Source organism: Martes martes (genome assembly GCF_963455335.1).
Source record: "Martes martes genome assembly, chromosome: 17".
Taxonomy (NCBI): Eukaryota; Metazoa; Chordata; class Mammalia; order Carnivora; family Mustelidae; genus Martes; species Martes martes.
The window spans coordinates 9,877,675-9,888,322 of record NC_137905.1 but is presented as its reverse complement, the minus strand read 5'-3'; the positions used below and the strand labels follow the sequence as shown (position 1 = coordinate 9,888,322).

The 10,648-nt window shown below is 48.9% G+C and overlaps 1 protein-coding gene across 3 annotated transcripts in view; it reads left to right on the top strand.

Annotated features, from left to right (window-relative positions):
* The first annotated feature begins 433 nt into the window (after positions 1-433).
* Positions 434-10,648, top strand: part of WWOX (WW domain containing oxidoreductase) — a 940,194-nt gene continuing 929,979 nt past the window's right edge. For all 3 annotated transcript variants that reach the window (XM_080829455.1, XM_080829456.1, XM_080829457.1), the window contains exons 1-4: positions 434-918; positions 6,772-6,836; positions 7,209-7,266; positions 7,637-7,815. In XM_080829455.1, coding sequence (XP_080685581.1) covers positions 812-918; positions 6,772-6,836; positions 7,209-7,266; positions 7,637-7,815 — 409 coding nt within the window. In that variant the 5' untranslated portion in view covers positions 434-811. The remainder of the gene's footprint in view (positions 919-6,771; positions 6,837-7,208; positions 7,267-7,636; positions 7,816-10,648) is intronic.

Here is a 10,648-nt window from a genome sequence, read left to right as displayed (position 1 = left end):
TCCAGGAAAGAGATAGTCTATGAACTCTTGGCCCGGAATTAAGCTGTTTAGAAACGTTCGCCCCTTATTTATGAACAGAATCGTGCTGCGGCTGCGAGCATCTTCTCCAAGACGTGGCTGTTAGGAGGTGCGGGAACTTTCATTTTTCACGTTCCCACGTTTTATAACGTTATGGTTATATGCACAACAAAGCGTCTGAGTCAGCCTGGGTGATGGGAAGCTCTGGAATTTCTGAGCAGGAGCATCCAGTCTTCATAACGTTCTGAAAGACGGAGAGGCCAGAGCCCAAAAACCCAGTCCCCGCATCCCTCATTTCTGCTCCGCGGTGCATGCCTGCTGGGCCTGGCCTACATTTCCCAGGATGCTCATTTGCTGGAGCTCCAGCAGGATTGGTCAGAACAACGCGGAAGTAATTACGGGTCGCTCAGCAACGGGCGGAATCCTGGACCAGGACTGGAGGCCCACGCCCCTTCCCTAAGGCCGGGAGGTGGACGAAGCTCAGCTCCATCTCCAGGGTAACGGAGCGCCCGCCGGCTTTTACTTCCAGCCGAGCGGCAGTACGCTCTCCCTCTCGTGCTTTTACCCGTTCTTCCCAGGCCCCGCCCCTTTTACGCCCGCAGCTGCGAAACGCGGGAGACCTGATTCTCGCTCCCGAGTCTTCTGAGCGGCTCGGGGCGGCGCAGTGCGCAGGCGCGAGCGTTTGGGTCTCGCCGCGCGCGGCGCTTGGTTGAAGCCCGAGTGAGTTCCTGGGCGCGGAGACCCGGCAGCGGGCGACCGAGAGAGTAGGTGACCGAGCGCCTCCTCTGCCGTCATGGCAGCCCTGCGCTACGCTGGCCTGGACGACACGGACAGCGAGGACGAGCTGCCCCCGGGCTGGGAGCAGAGAACCACCAAGGACGGCTGGGTTTACTACGCCAAGTAAGGGGCCGCAGGGGGGCCGCCGGGCCTGGGACGCACCTGGAGGGGGCCGCACCTGGAACCCTGCCGGCCTCACGTGCCCGGGACCCCGCGCCGCCTGGAACGCCACCTGCGCGCGGAGGGGCTCGGGCCGGCGCTCCCGCTCGGGAGGCCGCGCGAAGTGGACGCGACAGTTCAAGAGCTTCCTCGGGCAGGCTCCCAGGGTCCCGAGGAGGGGTCGGCAGCCTTTCTGGGCCCTGGGTCCTGCGGGGTGTCACCTGGCAGCGCCCCGGCGCGCCCTCTGCTGCTCAGAGGCGGCGCTGCACGGTGCCATGGTGGCTCGCAGGCCTTACTCCCTCGTCCAAAAAAAAAAAAAAAAAAAAAAAATCAGGAAAAAAAAAAAAAAAAAGCCAGTGCCCAGCTCCCTTCTCGGGGGTCCGGGGCGGGGAGCTAGGAGTATGTATTTTTTAAATAAATGTCCTAATATATTTATGTGTATGTATATATGCATATATACCTTTGCATATATAGTAGAACTCCAATAATTCCTGGCAAACTTTTGGAAACACCAGCAGACCCTTTTTCCCTCCCCTTACTGTGAGACTTGGAGCCGTTGAAAGAACTCTCAGTCACCGTTTTTCCACCTGTAAAATGGGTTCACAGAATTTTAATTCAGACACTGTACCTAAAACACTTAGCATAGATCTAATAAGTGCTCTGCTCAACAACTTAGCTTTTCTTGCTCTCTCTGCAGCTGTGCCAGCACCTCCTAAGCCTCCTTAGAATCACCTGTCGGTGGTCCTACATCTAGAAATCAGAGGCCTTCATGCAGCAGACGCCCAGCGTGGGGAATTGTATTTTATAGGCTTTTCCCGTAAGGCAGGTTATCATTTGGCTTTGAGAAGCAGGGTTGTAAATTAGTGATTTTCAGCAGGTGGAAAGCTTAGAAAATACTTTTTCCTTGGTTCCTCCTCCAGAGATTCTCATTCAACTGGTTTGGGCCCTTCCCGCCTCCACTGATATGATATGTTGTAAGAATTCCCCAGGAGATTCTAATCTACCCACGGCTGTGAGCCACTGCTGTCTTTGGTTGCTTGGTAGAAACAAAACCGGGGAAAAAAAAAGAAAAAAGAAAGATAGACCTTGGTGAGTTTATTCACTCAAGACACACGGGGGTTTTACCACATGCCAGGCTCTTTGCTGGCCGCTGGTTATACTGAGATAAATAAGACCCACTTGTCACCCGGTCTTGTATGGCAGAGTGACACGTGGCTAGTTCCAGTGCAGTATGTGGCTAGTGAGCAGCAGCCTGCTAATGTGAGGCCTGCGTGAGTAGGTGGGGAGCACCTTGGGGGCTGGGGGAGAGTTGGCACGCGAGCCTGGCCTCAGCAGGAGTAGAAGTGGGCGTGTTCAGGGCCCGGAGGGCAGCCCAGGCAGAGGAGATAGAGTGGAGGCCTCCCTGTGGCCCCTGTGTGGAGCAGGGATGGGAAGATTGAGGCAGCAGAGGAAGGCCTCAGGGTGTGGACGCCCTTCTGTGCCTCATGGAAGAGCTGGGGCTCCATCGTCAGGACCCAGGGGTCCACTGAAGGCTCGGAGCCAGGGAGTGCCATCGGATTTATATCTTTCAAAAGGTGGTTTCTGGGTCTGGAGAATGGTAGGGGCGAGTCTAGCAGCAGGGAGCCGTGAGGCTGTTGCTGGGCTCCAGGCAGCTTCCGAGCCACACTCACTGTTATCTCTGCCTCGAGATCTAGGTGCCTGGTTCCTGGAGAGCTATATGAAGGTCCCTGAGCTTAAATGCTCAAGGGACCTTCCCCTTATCTTTGACTGCTGCACCCTCCTCCCAGCATCTTGTTATCTGAATCATGGTACTTGGCCTTTTCTGTAGTCATCTTTGCCATGTTCCCCTTGTTTGCGCTCTGCCTTCCTCCCTCAGATTGTAAGCTTCATGAGGGCAGGGATCCTTTCTTGTTACCCTCTGAATCCCCGGTGCTTAGCACCCGGGAGACGTAAGTCCTTGTGGAATGAGTGAATTAATTCCTCCAGTGAAGAGTTCCTCCGGCCTCCCTGAGCAGGTGGCATACGGGCCCCTGCAATACAAAGGTGCACAGGAGTGGCATCCTGGAGGTTAGGGCCCTCCTCTGCCTCCTGCTTTGTGTGGGGCTTACCTTCATTCTAGCCACTTAGCCTGGGCTCCCTGACTTCCTTTCAAGTTTGCCTGGAGCCTGGTGTTACCCTGGCTCTTCCGCCCTGCCTCCTAGTTTATGTTGAGCGGCCTTTCCCATCTGCTGCCTTCCTCGATGGCATCCGGTGCCTGGGCTCTTCTTTCTCTAAATAAGATCAGCAACCCCAGTCAGCACCTCCACGTGCTTCTGGGGGATTCATTGGTCTCCGAATATTTGGTCTCCGAAAAGGCTCTCCTCCCTCCCCAGTGTTGGGTCTCAAACTGGCCTGTCTGGCCCTATTGTTTACACTGAATATAATGACAAGTTATGGCTGGGTCCTCACTGGGGTCCCCCTCTCCAGTCCCCCCGCCCTCTGTTCTTGAGCTCTCCAGGTGGAAGGATGCCTCTGACCGATCCTAACCCGGGATTCCCACCAGTCCCCCTTAATCTCTCCTGATCTACAAGCATCCTAGTCTGTCTTATTTCAACTCTGGAAGGGTCACTTGTCCTCTCTTGGGGTTTGGGAAATGGTTAACGGGCTAAAAGAAGACTGCCCTCTGCAGTCTTGTTTTCAAATCGTCTTCCTGCAGCAAGGCCTCCCCCGAGGACAAAGGTTGTAGCTCCCAATGAGACCCCGCTCCCTGACTCCTACCTCTGCCCTCTCCTGTTGCGTGCCTTCTTTGGCCCCTCTTGCTTTCCCACGCGACCCGTGCTGTACTCACAGACCACAAGAGCATGCGTGTCCCATGGCTCCAGGGCCCACCAGGCTGGGCTTTCAAGGAGAGGACGGTCGTGCCACTGAGGGCAGACTGGCACCAGAGAGAGCTGGTGGGCCTTTCTCCCCTCCTTGGCATGGTCCAGAGCAGCGCCTCTGCCCAAGCCAGGGGGTGGGGATGGAGGGACAAGGTCTCAGTGTCTGGGACTCTCGCCATAGTCACCTGGGCCTTCCTGGGCCCTCGAATCCCAGCCCCCTTTACTTCTGAAGCCCGGGCATCTTGGCAGCCAGAGGGCCAGCCAGAGGGCCAGTCAGGTTTGCCTGGTCAGGAGATGGTTCCCTGGTCCACAGGGCTGGCCCTCCTCACAGCCAGCTGTCTGTGTCCAAGTTAACTATGCTTCAAAACAAATTTCTGGAATAACATACTTGAAAGTGATATCCATGTAATGTGGTATGGATTTAATTTTGATCCTTTTGGTTTAAATTAAGACCACTGCTAATTATCTCTTTAAATGACAAAAAGCTTATTGAAAAAAAAAATAGAAGAGGGCTTCTGTTTAAAGGAGAGGAAGATAACACTTTGGGGACATGTGTCGTGATTTTCTGTTCATTAAAAAGTCATTTTAGGTTATAATTAAGAATACTTTTTAATTAAGTTTTATATGTGAGTATTTATTTAAATTAATGCTTCTGTCTGAAAGGCACAGTTCTTAGTTCTTCACACATGTTAACTCATTGAGTCCTTAGTAACCCCAAGGAGCAGATGCTATTATCCCTATTTTATAGATGGGGAAACTGAGGCACAGGGAGGTTAAACACCTCTTTAAGGGCACATGGCTGGTGAATGGGAAAGCCAGAACTCATGAGCATTTGGGCTCTGAAATCCTTATTACCAAATTATGTACTCTTCTCTTGTGTCAGGCCTGAGGTTCTCCCTCAGGGACACTGCGTCCTTCAGGGGACAGTTGGTGATGTCTGGAGACACTTTCTGTTGCCACAACCGTGGTATATTGGCATCTAGTAGGTAGGTCCCGGGGATGCAGTTAATCGTCCTGCAGTGCACAGGACAGTCCCCACAGCAGAGAACCGTCTGGCTTAAATGTCAGGACTGCCAGTGGTAGGAAACCCTGACTTAGGCATTTTCTGTCAAAGTCAAAAATATGGGGGTGACAATATTTATCTTGTTTTTTTAAAATGTCTTTCAGGACAGAAAAAAAAAATGTTCTCAGCGAATTCCTTCGGAAAGCATTTCTTCATTCCGCCTGTTTCCATTTGGGCGACTCCTCAGGCTAGCCCAGGGCTAGGTGTCTGGGCTTCAGCTGGACGCGGGCCTGCGGGGGTCCGAGTTCCACTCACAGGGGTACTTAGTGGGTTAAAGAGGGCAGGTGTTTTTGGCTCAAAGCTCAGTTTGCTGCCTGCCTGTGGGATGCAAACTACTTTTAACACTAGACAGAGGAAAATGTAAAATCACATTTGTAAACTTTCCTCGAAGGAGCATGAGGAGGAAAGCAAAGAGCAGGAAAGGTGTATGTCGTTGGCGGCGTCTGGCTTGTTTGCTCACTGTTCCTTCAGTTTGCAAGGAGAAGCAGGGGTTGTGTCCACGAGGAGCAGCTTATCCTTCCGGGGACTTAGGCTCTCCCTCTTTGCAAGTAGGATTTCATGGTGTTGATGTACAAGTAGACATTGGTCCTTGCTGCTGATACCCTGCGTTTGTACAGTGACCTCATTGTTTGCCTGTCACTGTCACAAGTAGCGTGTCCCTTACCTTTCCAACAGCCCCGTGAGGTGGCTATGTGGGGCCAGGGAGACTGGCTGACTGATTACAGGTGTGCGGGATCCCAAGCCTTTGCCTCCTGAGTCCAGTGTCAACAGGGCTGTGGAACCCACCACCGAGAGTTTGCAGACAGACCTGAAGCCTGCAGTTCCCAAAAACACCTTGCTCGGCACGTGTAAAATTCTGCCGCAGATTTGTGCTTTCCTTGTTCTCTTTAAAGTAACTGGTGGGGAAGGCATATTCAGATTTTATCATCTAGATGTCGGTGCTTAATTATTATTTTCTACTTTGGCATGAGTATGTGGACTTTTAGAAGTTCATCCTCCCCTGTGAATGCCTCTTGCAACATCCGGCTGCTTCTCTGATGAAGTGATTTTATGTTTTTCTTGATTCTTTATCACCTGTTGACGGGTATCTCTCATCTGTTATTGGCTCACGATTTTAATTATAACTTTGTTTGCTGTTAGAGGAGATGCTGAATTTACCACAGAAGTAAGACTAGTTTGTGTATTTGATTTGTTTAAAATAATAGGTAGCACTTTTGATGGTATTTTATATGTCAGGTGCTGTGTTCTGCCCTTTATATACCTTTATCATAGCAATTCCTTGAGATGAGTTTTAGGATCATTTCCATTTTGCAGATAGGTAAACTGAGGCTCTGAAGTTGAGTAACTTGCAGTGAGGTGACCTATTCTAACTGCATTCTTAAATACCTCTTGGGAACAACTAGGAGTCAGTGCTTAAAACATTTCAAAGTTATATCTGTGGAAAGAGTAAATACTTAAGATTAATATTATAGCTAAATGATGTCTGAATATCAGTATCATCAAGTAGACTGATGCTTGTTCATCTCTCCTGAGATAAAACGAAAACAAATGCAAAACATCTCTGGATATTCTGAGTGATTCACTAAGCTTCCTCAAGTTGACCCAAGGGGTTCCCGTCCGCTTCTCTTCCTCGTCCTCCCCAGCCCACTCACAGAGACAGGCTTTCAGGAGATTTCCTCGGGCTGCTTCTCCTTCCCATCCAGGGAATTGGACCAGAGCATTTATGTTCTGAATTTGTCTTTTCTGAACTCTGGCTTTACTTCTCTTGGGAAATAGTGTTGTTTGGGCGGGGGGAGGGGGGAAGCAATGCAGTTGATTAATTTTTAGTAGTGTAACCTTCGTTTACTATTTTTTTGTGGAGTTTTAACTTTTTTTTTTTTTTTTTTTTTTAAACAGTCATGCTGAGGAGAAGACCCAGTGGGAGCATCCAAAGACTGGAAAAAGAAAACGAATAGCAGGAGGTTTGTATGTGGTTGTCATAAAGCAAAGAACCTTGCATTTAAAGCATTAATTAGATAGCAGAACTGTCACAATCAGGGAACAGGCTGCTCTGTCATTCCTGGAAGGTTCTCTAGGAGGGAGCCATCAAGGAATCGGGCTCTCTTTCGGAGCTCCCGGGATATGGCAGAAGGCGGCAATGAGAGAGGGGTGGAGTGGTGAGGGTGATTTCTCTTGGGCTTTTTGTAACAGCCACGGTTGGTACACACGGCCTGAGTTGGCCCAGCGTGGCTGCTGGTCGGTGGGAAAGGCTTTGGGGCGGGGGCTGGAAGGGATGGGCCTCCGTTTGCCGCATCCCTGCCGCACGTAGACCTGTCAGTCTTCCTGTGTTTCAGATTTGCCATATGGATGGGAACAAGAAACTGATGAGAACGGACAAGTGTTTTTTGTCGAGTAAGTGTCTATATAGAAACTCAGTCATTTTGGTTTTCAGTAGAAATTTTTTGTTGTAAAAATAATATACCTCGAATCTAGAAAAATATATAACTGTAATCTTACCAGTAGGAATAACTACTTTTAATTGTTTTAAATTTATTCTCCAAGTCTGTTTTTCTTCAAAGAAAAAAAAGGTAGGTGAATTGTGTAGGACCCTGTCCTTCTCCACTAAAGTTTTGTGAGCATTTTTTCCTGTATATATTTTTTAAGACAGTGGTGCTGAATGGCCATGGAGTATTATTTTGTACAGATGTACTGTAATTTATCAGCTTACCTACTCGGCATTGATGTTGTTAAGTTCATGTGTAACTCCTCCTTTTCTCTGCAGCCATATAAATAAAAGAACCACCTATTTGGACCCGAGACTGGCATTCACGGTGGATGATAACCCTACGAAGCCAACCAGCAGGCAGAGATACGACGGCAGCACCACTGCCATGGAGATCCTCCAGGGCCGCGACTTCACCGGCAAAGTGGTCGTGGTCACCGGAGCTAATTCAGGAATAGGTAGGCCATCCCTTACAGTCGTTGTTGTGGTTTTTTCGTCCCTGCTGTCTTGAAATCCACTTAAATTTGAACTACAATGAAATCTTTTAGAGTGATTCTCTAATGTAAACATGTATTTTTAGCCTTTCCTGCTACTGTTTTGTTAAGATCCTGGCCTCTTTTTTTAAACCTCACTCTTCTCATGGAAGGCCGTGGAGGGGCTGACCTTGAATTCTCTGAGAGCTGAACACTCAGCAAAAGACTGTGGCTGTTCTGGTATTCAGGGATTAGAGACACCAGCTTCCGTCTAAGGGTTTCCAGCTTGGTCTGTGTGGTGTCTGGACACATTTCAATGACCTGGGTTATTGAAACCCAAATTGATTGGTAATGGATGGAATATCAGGAGCGACAGCCTATCATGACTTTGGAACAAAGGACACTGCAGGTTTCAGCTGGTCACTGAGAGTATCATTTTCGTTTGGTAACAGGATCTTGTTTCTTTCTAAAGTTGGGGAATTAGTCCTTGTCTTAACCTCTGGATTAACTGTTGGAACCACCAGTTTAACTGCAGTGATCGGCACAGGTGGATGGCTTCAGAGGCCGTCCTTGCCCTAGTGAACAAGGCTGCTGAAAGGAACGGGCAGAGCAGATGCTGGGACAAGAGCTTTCCACGTGGTTTTAGTGTTACTTTGTTTTGATCCACTGACAGCATACGTACCTGTAAGAACCAGACTGCTCTGAGTAAGGATTTGTGTCTTCAGGTTAATTTACATAGACCAAACAAAGTACACTGGGCTGTTTCTGGCAATTTCTCTCTGCTCTTTGACCCTTCACAGCTCCCCCACTGCCTTCTCTTTCATAAGCTTTGTCTCCTCATGCCCTCGTGCACCTCCTGCGCTGTCTGCTTTCTCCATCCTTCTTCATTGTCAGTGACCCCTTCTCGAACCTCCTCAAGCATTCCCGGCATCATCAGGGGAAGCGCAGGAGGTGAAAACGCATTCTTAGAGAATCAGCTGTTGCATAGCAGAGGCTCTACGGTCTTAACAAGCAGCAGTCCCGGAGCAGAGCTCTTGACTGCACTCATCTATGAAGGCAGAGAGGCAAATGGAATTAAAAAAAAAAAAAAAGAAAGGGATTTATTTAAAATCAACTCTTAGACCTCACCCTAGGCTCAGAATATGTTCAGTCCAATTTTCTGAACTTCTCTATTGGGGTGGGATTCTATATAATCATCATTGATATTGAAACTGATGATGCTGTATTAAAAATAACAACTGGTTCCTCGGTCACTCAGGAAACACTGTGTTGTGTTGATTGCATTGACGGCTCCTCTATGAGGGTGTGGACCAATGCAGTGGAGAATAATTGAGACAAAATAAGTACTTAAGGACTAAGTAAAACATCTCTTTTTATTTAACACTCAGTTAACCAGAAAATTACCTAAAAGATCTCATTCTTTTACTCTTCTAGCGAGACAGTTTTTTCCTTTAATTAGTAAGATATGTGACTGCTGGTTATGTTCTGCATAAGGGTTCCAGCTTTGTTCTGTCTGACGTTGGCGGACCTTGGATGCTCCTAATGCTGCGTCAGAGATCGGCAGCAGCAGACTCGTGACATCGTGATCCGGGACTAGCTGAGTTGGTTCAGAACATCCAAAGAGCTTTGTGTCGTTGGTTCTCTGATCATAAAGGAGGGGGTTCTGAAGCATCGAGAATAAACGTGTTATTCGATGGCCCTGGAGCCGCTTTGAGTAAACTCCGTGCCTCTTCACTGCTCCCTGAAGCTCCTCTCAACTTCCTCTTTCTCGAAGACTGGTCCTTTCTGATGTCCACAGTCGACTTGGCAGACACTGCAAGCAGGTTCTGTGGTCCAGTTGGATGTGGTGGCAAACCCTAAAGCTTAGAGCGGGAGGAGTGTCGGGAAGGTCTGGGGCGACCAGCCCTTCCTAGCAATCTCCCGCACTTCTCCGCCCGCTCTGGCCCTCCCGCAGAGGTTGCTTGTGGCACTTCCGCTCACCCCCTACCTTCTCCTCTCTTGGGAAGAATAGGTCTTGGTGGGTGTGGAAGATTTTTATTCTTGATTTTTGAAATAATACCGCACTGAAAATTCCAAGCAAGCAAATCCTTGCGAATCACTTTCAGTCTGCAGCAGTGGTTTTGGGCTTAAAGACAAGAGGCTGGAGATGGGCGCCCGGCTTTTTGTTGTTGCTGAGTTCACTCTCGTATCCTGCATGCCTGCCTTGGAAAGTGTCCTTGCCCAGGTAGGCTGTGGCTTCTAGATAAAGTCCTTCCTTCTCCTGGACTATGAAACACGTCCATTTATAAATTGCAGTAACCCCTTTTCTGCCCATTTCAAATGAAGTAACTGAATGCAGAGTGAATTGGGCGTCTTCACTTCCAAGACACACGGGCACTCAGGAGTCATCTCCTTCCCAAGTTTTAATAGTGTTGGTGTCCACTTTCCTTTCGCCGCTCACAAGAGCCTGTTTTCTGTGTATTAGCTGTCCAACCTTTAGCCTTGTGGACGTCTCTTCTCTTTGAAGTAGAGTGGGCTGCCACAAAGCATACCAGTACTTACTGGTATGGTGGCTCCAAGACTAAAAACGTGGGTAACCTGGTTTTCTTTGCAAAGGCTGATTTACAAACCTGGCATTCCCAGTGATTCTTTATTTTTAATTTTTTAAATTCTCCACAGGCATTGCTTTGTTGGAATTGCTATCAGTGAGGCTGTCTCCATGGTGGGAGGGGATGATCAGGTGATAAGAGGAGACACCTTTCCTTGATGAGCTTCAGTGTTTACCTAGGATGCCACCCCCCTTGATGTGGCCTCTGGGCAGATATTGTGTTATTGTCTT